The 21,543-nt window shown below is 34.2% G+C and overlaps 2 protein-coding genes and 1 pseudogene across 2 annotated transcripts; all 3 read left to right on the forward strand.

Annotated features, from left to right (window-relative positions):
• Positions 1 to 336: 336 nt before the first annotated feature.
• Positions 337 to 1,228, forward strand: LOC110664661 (biogenesis of lysosome-related organelles complex 1 subunit 2-like; annotated as a pseudogene).
• Positions 1,229 to 2,920: 1,692 nt separating this feature from the next.
• On the forward strand, positions 2,921 to 3,733 carry LOC131174768 (protein GLUTAMINE DUMPER 3-like). The gene has a single exon (XM_058138692.1). The coding sequence runs from the start codon at positions 3,183 to 3,185 to the stop codon at positions 3,495 to 3,497; it is 315 nt and encodes a 104-aa protein (XP_057994675.1). The 5' UTR covers positions 2,921 to 3,182; the 3' UTR covers positions 3,498 to 3,733.
• Positions 3,734 to 6,108: 2,375 nt separating this feature from the next.
• Positions 6,109 to 6,399, forward strand: LOC110664594 (protein GLUTAMINE DUMPER 6-like). Its single transcript, XM_021824325.1, has one exon. The coding sequence runs from the start codon at positions 6,109 to 6,111 to the stop codon at positions 6,397 to 6,399; it is 291 nt and encodes a 96-aa protein (XP_021680017.1).
• Positions 6,400 to 21,543: the final 15,144 nt, after the last annotated feature.

Below are 21,543 nucleotides of genomic sequence, written 5' to 3' on the forward strand. Positions count from 1 at the left end.
TCTGGTAAATGATTGAGAAGCATCGTGTTCATTGTATAATTTGCCGATTGAGAATATATCTGAGCTTGTTAGGTACAGTAGTGCAAATGGTATCTTGAATATTTCTTCTTTGCTTTTATGCTGCATTTTTAATTCAATTAATCTTTGAAATATACATATACCATTAATTATTCCTCTACGTTAGCCCTTCAAATTAACAGATACCCAAATTAAAATAAAATATATAATCAGACATTCTTTGGGATTTAAAAAAATCTGAAAAATTCAGATGCCGGAAGCTTTTAATTTCCTTCACAATATACAGGCACAAAGGAGATGGATTTAAGAAATAAATGGAAAAAAATAAAGAACGGCGACCACATGAGCCACTTGCAGCTCGGGAGAAATGAAGTTTATATAAACGACATTGAGTTCGGTAAAACAATGGTCGTTTTCTCGTAAAGGAAAAAGAAAGGGTTTGATCTTCACCGACTATTTGCAGGTCATCAACATGGACCGTCAGATTAACATATAAAATCCTCCTTTGTTTTCCAAAGCAACCGGTAACCGGTCGACCCAGCCTTCTCCAACCCGAAACGCATCTCCCTCATTTTTTTACCATCTCCGGCACCATTGCAACCTGGAAACAACTCCCAAAGCGTTTGAAGAACCTCAACAACAATCCCTTGCTGGCGATTGCACTGCAAGCCGAGAGAAGTTTTTTTTCGTTTTTAAAACAGATCTTGGCACCTAAACATGGCTGCTGGAAAGGAGGAGGAAGTGGAGGTTAAGGATGAGCTTGCTGAATCATTGAATGATATCTTCACCAGTGTCTCCACCATGGTCAAAGGTGAACTTGAGGTCTCAATTTCAAAACCCAGAAATCTACTCTTTCTGTAGTCCCTTACTTCGCTTCCAAATTGATTATATTTGAATTTTTATTCTTGTTGTTCATGATTTTAGGGCACGAATCATCAGATGGAAATTTTGGAAAAATGAATCTAAGAACGGCTGAAGAGTATAAAGTTTTTGGGGATGTGGCTTCTGGATTGAGGGTTTTTGTGGAGCATTTGAAGTCAAAAAGTGCTAGTTTTGATGAGTGTGTTCAGCAAATTGATACAATAGAGCGGCAAGTGACTGAATTTGAGGCTTTAATGTCAATGCTTGATAAATATGTTTCTTTGTTAGAATCAAAAGTGCAATCTGTGTACCAACATCCACCTTCATGAATGAAAGTTTCTTTTTTTGATGTTGCCATGTTTTTTCCTTGGAATTTTTGTGCAATATAGATACATTCTGTGCATAGGATCAGAAATTGAGAATGATTTTTGGAAGTGAATTTTTCCCCCCAGCAAATTTGGTTGGTTTATTTCAATATTCTATTTGCTTGTTGGAGTTTCTATTCTATAAACATTTCTTTAATCAACTTTGATCTTTGAGAATTTGTGCTTTGTTTGCACTGATTTTCTCTTCTTACTAAGGAAATCTCATCTTTTATGTTTCTTTGGTTGTCTATTGTTATCCAGCTATTGCATTTTAACCTTCACGTAGCAGTTGCAGTGCCATTCATCATCATGGATGCTTGCCATCTTGAATTCATGTTTGATTATTGCCATTAATTTAATCTCAAATCTATACTGATTTCTTAGGCATAAGCATTCTTTGGCATTATTTTAGTGGATCTGTAATTGAAGATTGATAATTGTAATTATAAAAGGTTGCCTTATCCTTCCAAGGTAGTTCTTATTAAGGTTTAATAATTTTGTAAGCAAAGTAAATTCTATTGTTTCAGTGGATCTTTTACCAATATAATCATGATTTTATTCTAATGCTAGATTTTTTCCTCCTCTCGTTGATACTTGGCATTAAGTTAAAATTCTAGTCCACAATGATGCGACCCAACCACTGTTTAGTTTTTGTATTCTTGTTATTGTGCCTTGTGAGTTGTCCAAAGAAAAAGTTGCTCTCAGTGGGCCTAATCTATAATGTATCTGATCTTTTACTCACAAGGAAATTTTGCGAACGGTTTCACATTTTCTTGACGTAGTGACTGCTTCATCTCTTTCATATTTTTCCACCCTAATCAAATATTTATTTACTATGCTGTAGTAATGACTTCTTTTTAATAACACCTCTTAGATTTCCTTACTGGACGAGCACCGATGAATTTTTCATGAGTAGCTATCATTAAATGATTTTTTTATTTGTTTCATTATTTTTTAATAAAATTTTAAATTTATATTCATTTAAAATAAATTTATATTCATCTCTTTATATTTACATCCATTAAAAATAAATATAATTTTTTTTCAATATTGAAATCCTACCCCTCTCATTACTATGATTTTATTTTCTTATTAATTTTGTTTATTTCTTGTCATATTTAATGAGCTTGTTGATAATTCAAAATATAGTATGAATTGTTAATTACTTTTAGTTAAATGTTTTAAATTTTCAAGTAGAATAATGATACCTAATAAGTTTTTTAAAAGTGTTGCAGAATATTTATGTTCTACCTATATTACAATGCTTATCAATGAATTATTAAATTTTTTTTAAGGAAAAAAATCCCTCTTATCTTCCTGAAAAATAATGCAATCAAGATGTTTTTTATTTTTTTTCAGTAGATAATGAGTTGCATACGAAGAATATTCCTTTCCTTTTCGTAGCCCTTATTGCCGGAATGTGATTAACGGTAAGCCCATATTTAGATTCCTTGAAAGAACACCAATAGTGTTTCGTAAGATGTGTTGCAAAATGAATCTCAGCCATAAGAATTTCAAAAAGTTTCCTACTCAGAGCAGAAATGTCGTTTTGATGGATAACAGAGCAGAAGCAGCTAAAAACATCCCAGACTTTGATGTACATGATATTATTCTTACGTCAGATATGGTTTCCCACTTTTCTTGACATTGTTTAATACTTAAGGACGCGGCGGTATGGAAACGCAAGCAAGCCAGCAGGAATCAACTACTAAGAAAAAAATGGGATCATCTCTTTTTTCTTTTCCTACAATACCAATGCCTTCTTGTTAACTGCACAAAAGCCAATTCTTCTGTTCTTTGTTCTAATCCAAGCACTGTGCAACTTTACCTTTATTTAGTGCTATAAATACTGATATTAGACAACTCTCATTTCATCGCAGGCGAAAGAGAAACAGAGTTAGCGAGAGAGAGAGAGAGAGAGAGAGAGAGAGAGAGGAAATGAGGCCTGCAAGCAACCACACAACAAGTGGTGCTGGTGTTGGATTCTCGCACTGGAACTCTCCCATGCCTTACCTCTTTGGTGGGCTAGCACTCCTGCTGGGAATCATCACTGTTGCTTTGATAATCCTTGCCTGCTCATATAGGCAGTCTGTGTCCAATTCAGCAACACAGGTTCGCGAAGAGACACCAGTCAAGCAAGTAGACAGCTCTGAGCCAAAGATTGTTGTGATCATGGCTGGTGATGAGAATCCTACGTACTTGGCTAAGCCTAAGCCTGTCTCTTGCGATTGCCACAATGAAGAACAAGTTTAAGTCTGACGAATCTCAAGACACCCTTTTCTTTCTTTCGTTCTTTTCTTTTACCCATTTTGGTTTGCCTGCGGGAATATGTAAAGTGATGAGTATGAAGAGGATGATATTTTTGTAAGACGCATATATATATTTCAGTGATTTTTGTACCAAATAGCAAACATGTGCCTTTAAGAAATTTGTGAAATGAAGAATCACTTGACTAAACTTGTGAAATAAAGAAATTTGTTTTAGGACAATGTTGAAGTTGTTCACAGGGCATTTTGTCGGTTTGTCCAGATGCTGCAGAAAGCTTTACATTGTAGAGATCAAAATGATAAAAATATCTGTCGGATGATGTAAATAGATCTTTTCAGTTCATTATCAGCTGCCAATCAATCAGAGCTATGTTTAAATTCCAGAATATTCGAGGTTTCACCCAGTGAGAAACCATGGTGAAATAGGCAGCTACTAGATTATAGCTGGGAAAGTTCATGTTTCAGTCATCAAATACCTGTAAGAATTGGTCTTAAACATTAGCAGCCACCTTTGTCTGGATTATATATAAGTTGAACTGTTGAAGCCATTCTGTTTGTATTTACTACACTGTCTTGCATAGCCATCCAAGGATTCCTTTCTAGGTTAAAGGCACTCCATCTAGTCTGAAACTATAAGCAATTAAATGGGAAGATTTAATCATCCAAACACTATATGTGAATTTCACAGTAAAACCTCTTACAATCAACAGTTGTGAGATAATGTAGTTGCTACTTTCCCTGCACAACCAAAAACTTATTTAGCGAGGGTTATCGCACATGTTCCGCCTGCACATTCTGCCCTTAATAAACATGCTATCATTGTTGCAAAATTACCTGATACATAAGTTGCTCAATGATTATCACTTAAAACGAATTAATCCAGTGGCTACCTTATTGCATTGGATTAGGTTCAAGAGACGTGGCGGCCCGGAGATGTAATTATCATACTATTAATAGTGGAAGCAGAAGTAGAAAAATTGATCAAAGGTTAGCACACAGAAAATTGTTATAGAAACCGATAAGTGCTTTCCACATCATCTTCACATACTAGTGGTTGACAAAATTAATGAATTAATCCATTTATGCTTTTAATATGTGATTTTATTCAAAACAAAAATTCATTTAAAAATTGTTTAATGAGGATTGAAAAGTTATCATGATAAATTTAGGATTCTCACAATTGGGTTGTTATGATTAAAGTTGATGGCCATTGGACCCAACTTGCTCCTGTGTTTCTGAATTGGTGTGGTTTCAACTTTCAAATTGTGGGCTTTGTCGGCAGCGCAGCCGAAATGAACCTTTTCCGTCACATTAGAGCAGCATGTCCACAACTCTAACCATGAAATAAATTTCAAAGGACATGTGAATCACTGAGTACCTACAAATTCAATTAAGAGTCTTCTATACTTACTAATTGAAGATGAAAAAAAAAAATACACTTTCATTTAAAAAATGGCATATATTAAAAGGGTATTTATTTTAATTTATAAGTTGATCAAATTAATTTATAAGTTATAATTTTAAGTTGATCTATTTATTTAAAACATTTTTAGAACTTATAAACTGTGTGTATAAACCTAAAAAAATAAATTAAGGGAAAATAATTTTTTATTTTAATACTTATAAATTAGTTTGATCAAGTATTTTACTGTATTAACTTTATTTAATTTTGTAATTTTATTATATATCCTTATTGTATTTATTTTCATGTTCAAGTTGAAAAATTTATTTTCCTGCAATAATTTAAGTATATTATTTACATTAATTTTAATAAATTTAAAATTATTTTTATTAATTTTAATGAAATATTTGTCTATAGGATATTTATTTATTATATTGTAATATGATTGAAATATATTTTGATAATATTATAATAAAATATTGAGTTAATATAATTTATTATTTAAAAAATTATTTAATATGTTTTTTGCTATTTTAATAATAAATGTACTTATAATTTATTTTTTATCAAACGTGTTAACTGTTTATTAGTCACTTACAAGTACGTTAACTAAATACATTTCTGTTTAAAATTTTAAATGCTTATAAATTCAAATTAACATGTGCTTATAAGTTAATTTTTATAAATTAAGTCAAATATCTTTTAATTTTAATTATTTTAATTACAAAATAGTACTAATGTGTTTTTTATGGCATCTTGGCATGAATGAATCTAGTCTTGATATATGCCATGATGCCTAAAGTAAGAGCTCACATTGACTAAACACAAACAAGTTACAAAACTATGTGAACTTGTGATATATAATGAACAAAAAAGCCCAAAAGCATATCTTTGATAGCCATTTAGAATGAATCAAGCACCAGCAGTTAACTAATGATTAATAACTAAAAGTGTAAGATGGATCTCTTTACATCTCTTTTATTTGATTCCAAATTGATGAATTGACACCATTAACACTTTATTTGAAGCATATCTTCAAGGCATAAAGAATCTTCCTCTATCTCAACCCCAAAGGCCATTATGTCTTGAAGCTGCCCAAACCCACTTCAAACTCTTCCTTATATAACAACTCAACCCTACCTCTCTGAACTTGCAAGACCAAGACTCCTGGAAAAAAGAGCTAGAGTGAGAAAAAATGGAGGCGAAGATGAGCCCTGCTGCAACCTCTACACCAAGCATCCATGTATGGCATTCTCCAATACCTTTCCTTTTCGGTGGTTTAGCTGTCATGTTAACTCTCATTGCTGCTGCTTTAATCGTTCTAGCTTGCTCCCATAGAAAGAATTCTTCAAGACCTGCAGCAAGTTCGCTGGACTTGCCAGTTGAGGCTCAGCCAAAGATTGTTGTTATATTGGCTGGAGATGACCAGCCAACTTGCATAGCAACACCACTCGCTTCTTCAACAACTTCTTGTCAACATGTCTGAATGTTCTACACTCTAAATTTTTAATCGCTGGTTTGGTTGAATGACTGAAAAAAAAATTAAAGGTTCTTTTTTTTAATCGATTTCGAGATTAAATCCAAATTAACAAAATGGAAGACGAATTCATTTTGTCATCTCTGAAAGATCATGTATTTTATAATTTCTAACTAGAGCATCTACTAATAGGCAATAATACAACTTAATAAATAAATACTCAACTCAACTAAACTTTTATTTCAAAAATTTATTGGGGTCGGTTATGTGAATTTTTTTTCTCATCTCTAAACGATTTTGAATTAAATTCTCGAAAATGTATAATACTTCTAGGTCATTTCATATTACTCTCCTTTAAATCAATTTAGGTCTACTCTTTCTTTTTTTTCATTCCTCTAACCTAATGTGTTCTTGTGAAAATTCAATATTTTATCTATTTATTATTTATTCATTTTAATTAGCTAACAATAATTTAATATATTTATCTAAAAAAAAGAGAAGAGAATTATTTTGTTGGATGGTCTGCTTATTTATTTATATATATATATATATTTTTGAAATTAAATATATATATGTAATCTGAACAACTCAGTTCAATAATTTCTCTTATCCCATTCTATACCTAATAGAACTCTTAAACATATATACCATAATTATATCTTTCTATTAAATTTTGCTCTCAAAGTCTGTTTATCATTTCTTTTTTTTTACCAAATATTCTCAACTAGTATTTTCATCATCTTTTATTATTGTTATATATATATATATATATATATATATATATATATATATATATATATATATATATATATATATATATATAAATTTACGATTTATAATCTGATGTGCGCAGAGAATTAGGAATGACAATGGGTAGGGTACTCGCGAAAATCACCCTATTCGAATCCGAACCCGATTAATATTCTTAAAATCGGACCCGCTTTCAAACCCGATTAAATTTTATTATCAACTACCCGAACCCGTCCCAAACCTGATTGTTATTACCCGAAAAATACCTGAACTCGTTTAATTTTATATATTTAATTAATAATCTATATAAAAAATTATTTTTATTAATAATTTATATTTTAAAAATTTAATAATTTCATAAAATATTTCAATTTTATTTTATTTAAAATAAAATATATAAAAATTTATAAATATTATTAAAAATGTATATTTTTTATATTTAATTAAATATTTATATAAACGGGTTCGTAACGGATACCCAACATATAAAACCCAACTCGATCTTAATCCACACGTATTAAATTTCAACCGAACCCGCCCCAAACCTGATTATATATACTTAAACTTGTCCTATTAGGGTTTCGCTTGATCGTACCCGCAAAAACTCGATCCGCTGCCATCCCTATAGAGAATCCATAAATTCTTACTTCTCTATTCATCACTTTGGATTCTAATTTCAAGGAGATTTGAATGTTTAATATGTCAACTGAAATTGTCTCTCTTTCATTAAATATAACTATTGTCTTGGAAGTTTTAGGTGTGTGGTAATTATAGCATATGACACCGTTATAGTCTCTTTTAAAATTTCTTAGCATTAAATTTGTTATTAAATGAAATTTTAAATCAATATTTTAACAATTATTTTACATGTGATTTTCTAGAGTTTTATTTTATTATTGAATTTTATTCCGATTTTGATTAAATAATTGATTTTGTTAATTATCTCTGCATTAAAGCCATTAAGATTCTGGGAACAGGCCTTTAATGTATTTGTATTGATTGATATCTGACTATAAAATTTACCGATGCGTTACACTGAATTGATTTGAGATTGATTTGATTTTATGGACTCTCTGAAATTATTGAAATAAACTGTTGAAATTGCACTATCAGTTATTATTTGCTATCTGAAATTTTTTTATTGATTTTGATTGATTTGTACAAATTAATTTTCTGTTTTGAACCAGTATCTGTATCTGTTATCTGACCCCACCGTGTGGACTATCACAGTATTAGGTTGTATTGTTGAGTCATGCATCATTGCAATTTATGGTTTGCATTAGTATCATATGCATTGATATTTGTGAAGGAGGAGGAAGGTATCTAATATCCGTAGCGCTTATCCGCCTTTGGTGATGTGGAGGTAGCATCACCCACGTGTACTGTACCATAAAATTTTAGTGCATAAATTTATTTTTTATATATATTTTATGACATTATTTTATTAATAATTTTGATAGCATGAGCATGATTTTATTGAATAAAAAATTTATTGTGAAATTAATCAAGCGCCCGCTTGTTCCTATTCCGCTGTGTGCTATAATTATCATTCATCGAGCATTAGCTCAAACCACGTTTTTCTTTGTCTGTTATCTGTTTTAGATCAATAGAATTCTGCAGCTGATCCAAATATTCAGTCTATTTTCTGGAGAGGGAAAATCTTTGATTTGTTCTCATAGTATGCCTGAATTCATGTTTCCTCTCGCTAATAATTAGTTTATTGAATAGTTTAAGTTTTTATTTAAAACCGATAGCGACTCCACCGTTTACTTATAGGATATTTATAATGTTTATTCAGTATTTTGTTTATTTGAATTTTATCTATTTTTTTATTAATAAGTGACAATATATTTATTTAATATAATCTGATAATGCTTTCATGATTTAATAATACTTAAATTATGAACCGGTCAAGACACAAAATTTTTAGTCATGACAAAGTTAGTATCGAGCTGTGTTGAGGTCTAGTAGACTTGCATAGCATAGGATCCTTAACGCCTTTTAGTTTATCTTTGCTTTAGATTTATTCATCTTTCGTTCTTTTTCATCTGTCTTAATTTCGCTCACATTTTCAGATTTAATGCTTGTTTATTAAAATTAATAGGTGCCTGGGTCTGTTAGACGTAAGAGGAGAACTAGGGCCAAGGGTCTTAATAGTGTAAACCTTGATCCAACAGGGGAGGTACCACCTCAAACTATTAATCAGACACCTGAACAGACGCCTATGGCACAACATTCCAATTAGCTATTGCAGCTCAAGCATCTAGAGCTGGTTAGGTTACTATGGCATATCCGCGTGGGGATTGCATGCAAGAATCATGTTGTTAATACTATAACTGAGTACCTTACAACTAAATCACAGAACAAGGGGTTGGCCCTATTTCAAAGACCACCGTGATAGGGCTCTATTCCCTGACTCTACAGACTTTCTCAAGCTAAAACCAAAGGAGTTCACTGGAGAGGATGCATTAGCTAATCCTTTAGATTTTCTAGATGACATGGAGAGGTGTTATGACACTATGGGTTGCAGTAGTGCTAGGATGGTGATGTTGGCAGGAAATCAGCTTAAGGGAGTTGCTCGTGAGTGGTATCTCTCTAAGAAGAATTGGCGACCCGAAGGTTCTATCCTCTGGCCTGAGTTTCACTCTCTCTTCTTAGAGCGATTTCTCCCTCCAAGTGTTCAAGAGGCTAAGGCTTTAGAGTTTGAAACCTTAAAGCAAGGCAACATGACAACATGAGAGTGTGAGAGAGTTTAAAATTAATTTTGTTGTCCTTTGTTTGATTCCAAATGAGGAGAAGAAGGCTCGCAGGTTTGAAAGGGGCTTATGAGACAGGCCAATTGATCGCGTAGCTCCTTTACGACTACCTAAATATGAGGAGGTGGTTGATTGGGCTAGACAGATAGAGATGTATGATGATAAACGTTGGGCTCGTAAGCAGCGCAAGCGGTTTAAGAAAGATAGTCAAGGTAATCAGTTTAACAGAGGACAGAGTCATCAGAGTTCTTATCAGGGTAATAAGCAGGGTTCTCAGTCTACAGTTGGCAATAGGGCACATCAATCTAGAGTTAGTCAGGGATGTGAGCAAAGGACTCATGCAGGGAATGCTTGGTATAATCAGATTAGCACTGGGCCTGTTACCACTCCTTGTCAGCATTATGGTAAGCCACATAAGGAAACTTATCATTGGGTCACTAGAGTATGCTTTGGTTGTGGACAGCTGGGACACCATAGATAAAACTGTCCTACTAGTGGGACAACTTAGGGTGCTGGTCAGGCAGCACATTCTACTCCCTCTTAGGTTCAGCCAATTTCACAGTATAGTGGTAGAAGTCAGGGTTCTGGTGGTCGTGGTTAGGGTGGTAGAGGTTCTGGTTGTAGAAGATCTACTCAAACTCAGGGACAAACATCTGGTGGTAGAGGTCAAGCCAGGGTTTTTGCTTTGACTCAGCAGGATGCTTAGGCATCTAATGCAGTAGTGACAGGTACACTTCCTATTTGCTCATTTGATGCTAGAGTACTGTTTGATCCTGGTTCCAGTCATTCCTTTATTTCTCCATACTTTTCCATGAGATTTAGTACACCACCTACTTTTTTAGAGTATCCTTTATCTGTATCAACACCTATGGGGAATGCAATAGACACTGATATGGTGTATAGGGAATGTATAGTTCAAATTGAGATAGAGAATTAGTCAGAATCTTGTTTCTTTGGATATGTTTGAGTTTGATGTGATTTTAGGCATGGATTGGTTAGCCACTTATCACGCTTCATTGGATTGTCATAATAAAGTTGTACTCTTTAAAATTTATAGGAGGCAGAATTTCAATTCTGTGGAGATCACAAGATAGCCTCTAGTAATCTTACCTCGAGTGAGTGCTAGCCGATTATTGTGAAAGAGGTGTAAGGGGTATCTAGCTTATGTTAGAGACGCCTGTAGAAGATGTAGGTTTGGAGAATGTTGCAGTGGTTAAGGAGTTTCCTAATGTGTTTCCATAAGATTTATCAGTTTTCCCGGAGTGAGAGGTAGAGTTTGGTATAGACTTAGTTCCTGGAACTGAGCCCATATCTATGCCACCTTATCATATTGCACTCGCAGAACTTAAGGAGTTGAAGGAGCATCTACAGGACCTACTAGATAAGGGGTTTATTCACCCTAGTGTTTCTCCATGGGGTGCTCCTGTGTTATTTGTGCTGAAGAATGATGGGGCTTTGAGAATGTGAATTGATTATAGGCAATTGAATAAGGTAACTGTGTGTAATAAGTATCCTCTTTCACACATAGATGACCTATTTGACCAACTTTAAGGTGCAAAGTGTTTTTCCAAGATTGATCTTTGATCTGGGTATCATCAATTGAGGGTCAAAAAAGAAGATATACTCAAGATGGCCTTTAGGACTAGGTATGGACACTATCAATTTCTTGTAATGTCTTTTGGTCTTACCAATGCTCCACCGCTTATGGATCTCATGAATAGAGTTTTCAAGCCTTTCTTAGATCAATTTGTTATAGTGTTCATCGATGACATTCTAGTGTACTCAAAGAGTAAAGAGAAGCATGAGTGGCATTTGAGAATTGTCCTTCAGACCTTATGGGAACACAAGCTATATGCCAAGTTCTCAAAATATGAGTTCTGGTTAGATAATATAGCTTTCCTAGGCCATATAGTGTCTAAGGATGGGGTGTGTGTTGATAAGAAGAAAGTTGAGGCAGTGCTTCATTGGCCTAGATCCACAACTGTGTCAGAGATTTATAGTTTCTTGGGTTTAGCAGGGTATTATATATGGTTTGTTCAAGACTTCTCTCAGACATAAAGACCTTTAACTACGTTGACACAGAAGAATGTGAAATTTCAGTGGTCTGAGGCTTATAAAAAAAGTTTTTAGGAGCTTAAGACTCGTTTAAATACAGCGTCAGTGTTACCCCTTTCGTCTGGATCAGGGGGTTATGCAGTATATTGTGATACTTATAGGATTGGTTTAGGATGTGTTTTGATGCAGCATGGACGGGTTATTGCATATGCTTCTCGTCAATTGAAAAGACACGAGCAGAATTATCCAACTCATGATTTGGAAATGGCTATAATAATTTTTGCTTTGCAAATCTGAAGGCACTATCTGTATAGATCTTCATTGACCACAAAAGCCTCAAATACATCTTTAACCAATGTGATCTTAATCTTAGGCAAAGGAGATGGGTAGAATTGTTGAAAGATTATGATTGCACCATACAGTATCATCCTGAACAAGCTAATGTGGTGGCTGATGTCTTAAGTAGAAAGTCTTCTAGTAGTTTAGCCCACATATCTACCGAGAGGAGGCCTCTGATTGGTGAATTACATGAGTTGCTAGATTAGGGAGTAGAATTTGAAATCGATCCGATCATTCTTAGCACATTTTCCAGTGAGACCTATTTTGATTGATCGAACTAAGGCTGCTCAGAAGAAGGATTATCAGTTGTGTAAGATTATAGATAGTATCCATCAAGGCCAAGCTCAAGGGTTCATGTTAGATGATGATGGAGTTTTTCGTTATGGCCCTAGACTTTGTGTCCCTAGTGTTGATGAGTTGAGAAGAAAAATCATGGAGGAGGCACACCATTCTGCTTACACAGTACACCCAAGTTCAGCCAAGATGTACTGTGATTAAAGGAAGCATTATTGGTGGGGTGGCATGAAGAGGAATGTTGCAGACTTTATTGCTAAATGTTTACTTGTCAACAAGTTAAGGCAGAACATCAGAGACCATATGGGTTACGTCACCCATTACCTATTCCCAAGTGGAAGTGGGAGCACATTGCCATGGATTTTATTGTGGGTTTACCTAGTACATGAGGTGGTTACAATGCAATTTGGGTGATAGTGGATAGATTGACAAAATCGCCATTTTCTTCCTATGAAGACTACATATGACTTTGCTAAACTTGCACAATTGTGTATAGACAAGATTGTTAGTTTTCATGATGTTCTAGTTTCCATTGTCTCCGATCATGGTACTCAGTTTACTTCTTGATTTTCGAAGAAATTCTAATAAGCTTTGGGAACACGAGTAAACTTTAGTATCGCTTCACCATCGCATGATGGACAAATGTAAAGGACCATACAGACGTTGGAGGACATGCTTCAGGCATGTGTTATAGATTTTTGTGGTTGGGATCATCATTTGCCTTTAGTAGAGTTTGCTTATAATAACAGTTATCAGGCAAGTATAGAGATGGCTCCATATGAGGCATTATACAGTCAAAAGTGTAGGTCACTAATTTGATGGGATGAAGTTGGAGAAAGAAGGCTTACTAGACCAAAATTGATACAATTAACTTCAGAGAAGGTTCGGCTAATTCGTGATAGACTTTTGACTGCTCAAAGTTGTGATGTAAAAGTTATGTCCGAATTCTAAGTATAAAGATATAGAGTTTATGATTCGTGATCATGTATTTCTAAGAGTTTCACCTATGAAAGGAATCATGAAGTTTGGGAAGAAATGGAAGCTTAGTCCTCGTTTTGTTAGTCCATTTGAAATTTTGGAGAGAATTGGAGCAATTGCTTACCGTTTAGCCCTTCCACCTAGTTTTGCACATGTAAATCCAGTTTTCCATATTTCTATACTTAGGAAGTATGTACCCGATCCATCTCATGTTTTGCAACCTCAGACCATACAATTTAGGGATGATATGTCATATGAGGAGCAACCAGTAAAGATTTTAGATCGATAAATTAGGAAACTTCAGTCTAAGGAAGTGGCTTTGGTGAAAGTCTTCTGACATAATCACTCAAGTAGTGATGCCACATAGAAAGCAAAATCTGAAATGCGAGCCAAATATCCTTATTTGATTCTTCAGGTTAAAATTTTGTATGTTTAAATTCGAGGACCGAATTTCTTTTAAGGGGGAAGTATGTGGAAACCCAATATTTTATCTATTTATTATATATATATATTAATTAGCTAACAATAATATACTATATATATATAAAAAAAAGAAAAGAGATATATTTTATTGGATGGCGTGTTTATATATATATATATATATATATATATATATATATATATATATATATATATATATATATATATATATATATATATTATTTTTGAAATTAAATATATATCTCAGAATCCGAACAACCCTGTTCAATAATAACTCTTATCCCATTCTATACCTAATAGAACTCTTGAAACATATATACTCTAATCATCTCTTTCTGTAAAACTTTGCTCTCAAAGTCTGTTTATCACCTCTTTTTTCTACCAAATACTCTCAACAGGTATTTTCATAATCTTTCATTATTGTTATATGATTTTGATAGCATGAGTATGATTTTATTGAATATAAAATTTATTGTGAAATTAATCAAGCGCCCGCTTGTTCCCTGCCTGCTGTGTGCTATAATTATCATTCACCGAGCATTAGCTTAAACCACGCTTTCTTTGTCTGCTATCCTGCTTGCATCAAGAGAATTATGTAGTGATCCAAATATTCACCATTTTTTGGATAGGAAAATCTTTGATGTGTTCTCATGGTATGTCCAAATTCATGTTTTCTCATGCTAATAATTAGTTTAGTTTATTGAACAATTTAAGTTTTTATTTAAAATCTATAGAGATTCCACAGTTTACTTATAGGATATTTATGATATTTATTCAATATTTTATTTATTTAGATTTTATATTTTTTTTTGAAATTAGTAAGTGACAATATATTTATTTAAGATATTCTGATAAGGCTTGTATGATTTAAGAATACTTAAATTATGCGTCAGTCACGACACAAAATTTTGAGTCGTAACAGCTCTAATTGTCTAATTTGAGTTTTCGTATGTCTACACTTTACATAACTAAATCACCTCTGTCTCCTTATCTCAACTTATCTTTAATTAGCACTACTTTTTTTTTAATAAATAAATAAATAATAAAAGGAAAAGGAAAGCATAACTTTTCGATGGAGTTAGTGGATGCGGCAGCTTGGAAATGAGAAAAACAGGACTTGATTGTTGATTTAACCACTGGGGAAAGGGAATTAGTTCCATTACGACTCCTTTCTCTGCTTTCAACATATCCTATGGATATTCCAACTACTGGGGTCTTCGATTATAATATTAATTTTGTTGTGGATTTAAAACAGGAATTTCAACTTTCTTATCCTCTGTTTGAAATGTAAATTTTATAATAATTTAATTTAATTTAATTTAATTTTTTTAATTCTCATATTTAAAAATTTAGTGGATGAAAAAATTTTTTTAATTGAAAATAAATTATTTTTTAAAAAATGAAGTAAAAAAAAATATAATTATATAATTTTTTTTTTCATTCAAATAATTTTTTGTTCAAAACGAAACTTATTTGATTAAATAAGAGAATCTAGCTCGTTACTGGTTTTAAATGGAAGACCAAGAAAGAAAAAATGAGAGCTTTATTAATAGTGCATAATAATTAAAGTAAAAAGCAATTAAATTAGAAGAAAGTTGAGGCCAATAAGTCTAAAGAGAAGTGCATTCCACATCATCACATAATAATTTGTGAGAGGATCATAAGATCAAGAAAAAAAAAAATAGATTTTGACAAATTTATTTCCACCCACCAAAGTTTTGAATGTGATCCATCACTAATCTTTTTGTGTTTCTTTGTCATTTAATTTCATGGAAAATTACAGCCACCCAATTCCTGTTTGCTGTCCTTCTTCACCACACATATGCATAGGGGTGTGCAAACGGTCGGGTCGGTTCGGTTCTGAATCGAACCGAATTGATAAAATTGAAAATCAAAAATTAAAAATTTTAAAAATCGAATCAAATTGATTAACAAGAGAAAATCAAACTGAACTAAACTGATAAATATCAGTTCGGCTCGGTTCGATTTTAAACCGATTAAATCAAAATTTATAAATTGAGCATTTGATTTTCAATTGGGTTGGGTTCAGTTTTAAACTGATCAAACCTAAATCTTATGGTTCGGTTCGATTTTCTTTGATTTTCTTGATGTCACGACCCAACCTATGGGTCGGACCGGCACTAGGACCTGGGCCAGCCTAAAGCCCCCGAGGCCCGTAGTAAGCCTAACTATTCACTTAACCCAACTCTAAGGCCCATTTGGGCCCAATTTCAAGAATCAACTGGATAGAGTTCGGTCATAAAATAGACCTTTCAACGGGAAGTTTTTGACTCACCCGACCTGTAAACACAATAAATACTCAATTGGGGAGCTCAGCTCACCCTCTACATACTCATCAGCATAAAAATAAATGGGAGCTCAGCTCCCTCATCCAATCCATCAAACATGCATAGAATATTAAGTTTACAGGTCCAAAATAATAATTTAGTTTACAGACTCATATCAAATAAACATTTCTAACACATGCGGAAATTCTAAGATTTAACAAGTTTATACAAACGTTAATAATCGACCTGCGAGGAAGAAAGCAGGTTAATCTCAAAAATATCCTCCTGTGGCCTGAAAAAATATTGAACAGGAGTGAGCGTTCGACTCAGAGAGTAAAATATCAATTTTAACCATAATCTCTATAACTATCTAAAACTAATACACCCTGTAGAGTGAAATGCAACATCAACAACATTTTTCACATCATAATATCATAAAGGTAATTTGGAGCACTCACACACCCAGTGATATCAATTATAATATATGGGAGCTGATCCCCTATACAGATCTCTTAAATCCAACCTGGTGCCAGCGAAGAACTCAAGCCGGACTTTCGCTTAATAAACCAAATCGGGGGTCCCAGCGAAGAACTCAAGCCTTGACTACCCCTCGAAGGATCGGGTCCCAGCGAAGATCTCAAGCCGTGACTACCCGTCCTATCCATAGTCCACACCACATCACATGCACGCCAACGCACGCACACTGCTCCAAATTACCACAGCAACATACATGGCACTTTCACAGTTATGAATGCAACATAAATCGTGCTTAAAGTTTATCTACATAGATATATACATATAAGTGATACATGGGCATGCTTGAACATATAATAATAGTGAAATTACAATTAAAATTAATATTTTACTCACAGACTTGACAACGGTTATTGTGGCGGCTGGGCGGAGGAAGAAGGCTGTCCCGGCTCACCTGACAATTACATTACAATTATTTAATACAAATGACTCAATACAATCAAGAAAAGACCAAATACGTCCTAAGTCGTGCCGAAAATCCAAAGATAGTCTCCCTATACCTAGACCTACCCAACTCGCAAAATGGCTCAAAACACACTTCTATATTCACAATCCATATATCCACAACTCAATCACATCACACAGCCCTCCCGCCCATCAAATTAGTCATCCATCACAATATGTAAAATTTCAATTTAGTCCTTATAATTGATTATTTTTGCAAAACTACCCAAACAAGCTCTAAAAATTCTAAAACTTTGCCCCGCGGTCCTTAGCAATATTACTAGGCTATTGCAAAAAGAATCATAATTTTCTGAGCTACCATGAATATTTTATGAATTTTTAATCCTATTTAAGCACTAGAAAATTACGAAAAAGCAAGGTTCGGGTTTACCTTTGCCGATTCCGACTTCGAACGCTCGGACGCCCGACAATGGGGGGTAGCCAAAACCTCGGTCCAATTCGGAGACTTTTCCGGTAACGGGTCTGTCTGGCCAGAAATTCACAGACCTGGGCAACTATCGAATTTCCGTGAATTGAAAATACCTACACGAAGCCCACGACACGGGGGTTAGTACATAAATTTTTCAGAATTTTCTAAGCTCATTTAATGCTCGAAAAGACACTGCGAAGTTCCCTGGGACCCACCGAAAAATGGTGTCGGAAAAATTCAAAATTTATGTCACCGCAAAGCACTCAATGAGTGGAGCACTTTGGTACTCTCTGTTTTCTCTTGGAATTTACGGTTATAGAAATCTAGCCCAAAGTCAAAATGGGCTAAAACTTCCCGGGAAAAATTAGACAAACCGCTCGATGGATTTCGTGTTCTTAGTGTCTATGGAAAGCTCTCGACGAGTAGATAAGTTTAGACACAAGACCCGATCCGATTGGTGGCCGGATCAGCCGGATTTTGGCCGGGAAGGTGAACGGTCGCGCTGGCATCACACGCTTCGAGCCGCTTTCCGGCTGCTCCAGTGTGGCCGGCCGTGGGAGAAAGCCGAGGCGCGGCCGCGAGGTGGGGAGGCAGGGAGGTGGCGGCGCAAGGGAGGAGGGAGGAGAGAGAAAAGAGAGAGAGAAGGGAGGAGGCCTGGGCGCACATGGAAGGGAAGAAGAAAAAGAAAAGGTTTGTTCGATTCGACGGTCCGATCCTGGTCCTAGTTCGATTCGGCCTGTTCGATTCAGATACAAAATTTTTGAATTTTACTCGCCAGACCAAAACGAGGTCCAAAAATTCTGAAAAAAATTCTAGAAAACTCAGAAAAATTCGTAGATTCCAAATATATTTTTAGTTTTGCCACGTGGTCTTTAAATTAATTTTTAAAAATCATCAAAGTTTATATTTTCGGAAAATAGAACCCGATTTTTAAAATCCGAAAAATCTCCAAAAAAAAATCCTAAAATTTAAATAAAATTAAAATACCAAAAATGCTCATAAAATAATAAAATTTAAAATTTTGGGGTGTTACACTTGATATATATATATCAATAATTTCGATTCGATTCAATTTTTTTTTTTTATGAAAATAACTGAACCGAATCGATTAATCAAAATTATCAAAATTATAAATCAAACCGAACCAATTGAGTTTTAAAACCAAACCGATTGAACCGAGTTAACTCGATTCGATTTGATTTTTCAATTTAAGCCGAAAACTGCTCTTCCCTACATATGCATAGGGAATTTCACATTTCTAAATCTAGTTAATTTATATCCTTTTGGTTGGCACCTACCACCTAGCTAGATTCCCATATATTTCTTCTATAATTTTTCTTTTGAATTTTTATTTCTTGTTTAAATAATTTTATTTTTAAATTTTTATTATAATTAACTCATAATTTTCTATTTAAATTTAAATGTATCCAATTTTTAATCAGAAAATTAAAATAATAAATTTATAATTAGTTTTTATATTTTTTTATTGATAATAATAATTTTAATAAAAATATGTTCACATTTTATTATTAAAAATTTAAAAAAATTAATCAAACATTTACGCTGTATAAAGTTTTTTACGCTTGAACTTAGGTTCGATTATTAAAGAAAGTTGTTAAAAGATGTAAGAAAATTGTTGAGAAAGACAATAATAAATTCCGAAAAGATTAATCTTATGGAAATGGAGAATTTCTTGATATACCAAAAAAATATAAAAAAAATTGTTTAACCTATTTGAATTTAGACAGAAACATGGTCAAATATTTATGGACAAAATTGAGCTTTCTTTATATTTACATACTATTTTTATTCATTATAATTATGCATATTTTTTATAACAGTGTTTGGTATATAAAGACATCGTCTATATATCAATGATGAAATTATTTAGATGTCCATGTATGTCACGACCCAACCTATGGGCGGACCAAGACTAGGACACAGGCACCCTAAAGCCCCCGAGGCCCGTAGTAAGCCTAACTGTTGATTAACCCAACTCTAAGGCCCATTGGGCCCAAATTCAAGAAAACAAACTGACAGAGTCCGGCCATAAAATGGACTTTCCAACGGGGAGTTTTCGACTCACCCGACCTGTAAACACAATAAACAATCCATTGGGGAGCTCAGCTCACCCTCCACATACTCATCAACATAATAATAAATGGGAGCTCAGCTCCCTCATCCAATCCATCAAAACAGACTTAAAATATTAAGTTTACAGGTCCAACATGATAATAATATTACAGACCAAATTCAAATAATTACTGCTAACACATGCGAAAATTCTAGGAGTAATTAAAATTACACAAATATTAATAAACAACCTGCGAAGTAGAAAAGCAGGTTAACCCAGAACAAAATATCCTCCTTTGTCCTGTAAAAATTTTTGAGCAGAGTGAGCGTTCGACTCAGAGAGTAAAATATCAATTTTAACCATAATCTCTATAACTATCTAAAACTAATGCACCCTGTAGAGTGAAATGCAACATCCACATCATTTTCACATCATAACATCAAAAAGGTAATTTGGAGCACTCACGCACCCCGTAGCATCAATCATAACATATGGGAGCTGATCCCCTATACAGCTCTCTTAAATCCAACCTGGTGCCAGCGAAGAACTCAAGCCGGACTTTCGCTTAATAAACCAAATCGAGGGTCCCAGCGAAGAACTCAAGCCGTGACTACCCCTCGAAGGATCGGGTTCCCAGCGAAGAACTCAAGCCGTGACTACCCGTCCTATCCATAGTCCACACCACATCACACACACACCAACGCACGCACACTGCTCCAAATTACCACAACAACATCATGGCACTTTAACAGTTATCAATGCATCATAAATCGTGCCTAGAGTTTAACTACATAAATATATGCATATAAGTGATGCATGGGCATGCTAAACATATAATAATATCGAAATTACAATTAAAATTAATATTTTACTCACAGACTTGACGACAATCACTGTGGCGGCTGGGCGGAGGAAGAAGGTCATCGCCACACGACAATTATATTACAATTATTTAATACAATCTGACTCAAAACAAACAAAGAAAAAGACCAATACGGCCTAAGTCGTGCCGAAAATCCGGCAGAGTCTCCCCTATACCTAGGACCTACCCAACTCGCAAAAAGGGCTAAAAATGCACTTCTATATTCACAATCCATATATCAGCTCAATCATATCATACAGCCCCTCCCGCCCATCAAATCAATCACCCATCACAATACACAAAATTTCAATTTAGTCCTTATTATTGATCATTTTTGCAAAACCGCCCAAACAAGCTCTAAAATTATAAAAATTTGCCCGCATGTCCTTAGCAATATTACTAAGCTATTGCAAAAGAATCGTAATTTTCTAAGCTACCACGAATATTTTATGGATTTTTAATCCTATTTAAGCACTAAAAATTACGAAAAACAAGGTTCGGGTTTACCTTTGCCGATTCTGACTTCAGGGACGCACTCGGGACGTCTGACAATAGGGGGGTAGCCAAAACCTCGGTCCAATTTGGAGACTTTTCGTATCGTCCGTTCGCCGGAATTTTGCGCATCCGGCCAATCGCCGAATTTCGGCGAATCTAGGATACATACACTAAGCACATAACACGGGGGTTAGTACATAAATTTTTCAGAATTTTCTAAGCTCATTTAATGCTCGAAAAAAACACTGCGAAGTTCCGTGGGACCCACCGAAAAACGGTGTCGGAAAAATTCGAAATTTATGTCGCCGCGAAGCTCTCGACGAGTGGAGCGTGCTGGTAGCCTCGGTTTTCTCGTGGGATTCACGATTTTCGAGAAATCTAGCCCAAAAGTCGAAATGGGCTAAAATCTTCCC

This window comes from Hevea brasiliensis, chromosome 16, assembly GCF_030052815.1.
Source record: "Hevea brasiliensis isolate MT/VB/25A 57/8 chromosome 16, ASM3005281v1, whole genome shotgun sequence".
NCBI lineage: Eukaryota > Viridiplantae > Streptophyta > Magnoliopsida > Malpighiales > Euphorbiaceae > Hevea > Hevea brasiliensis.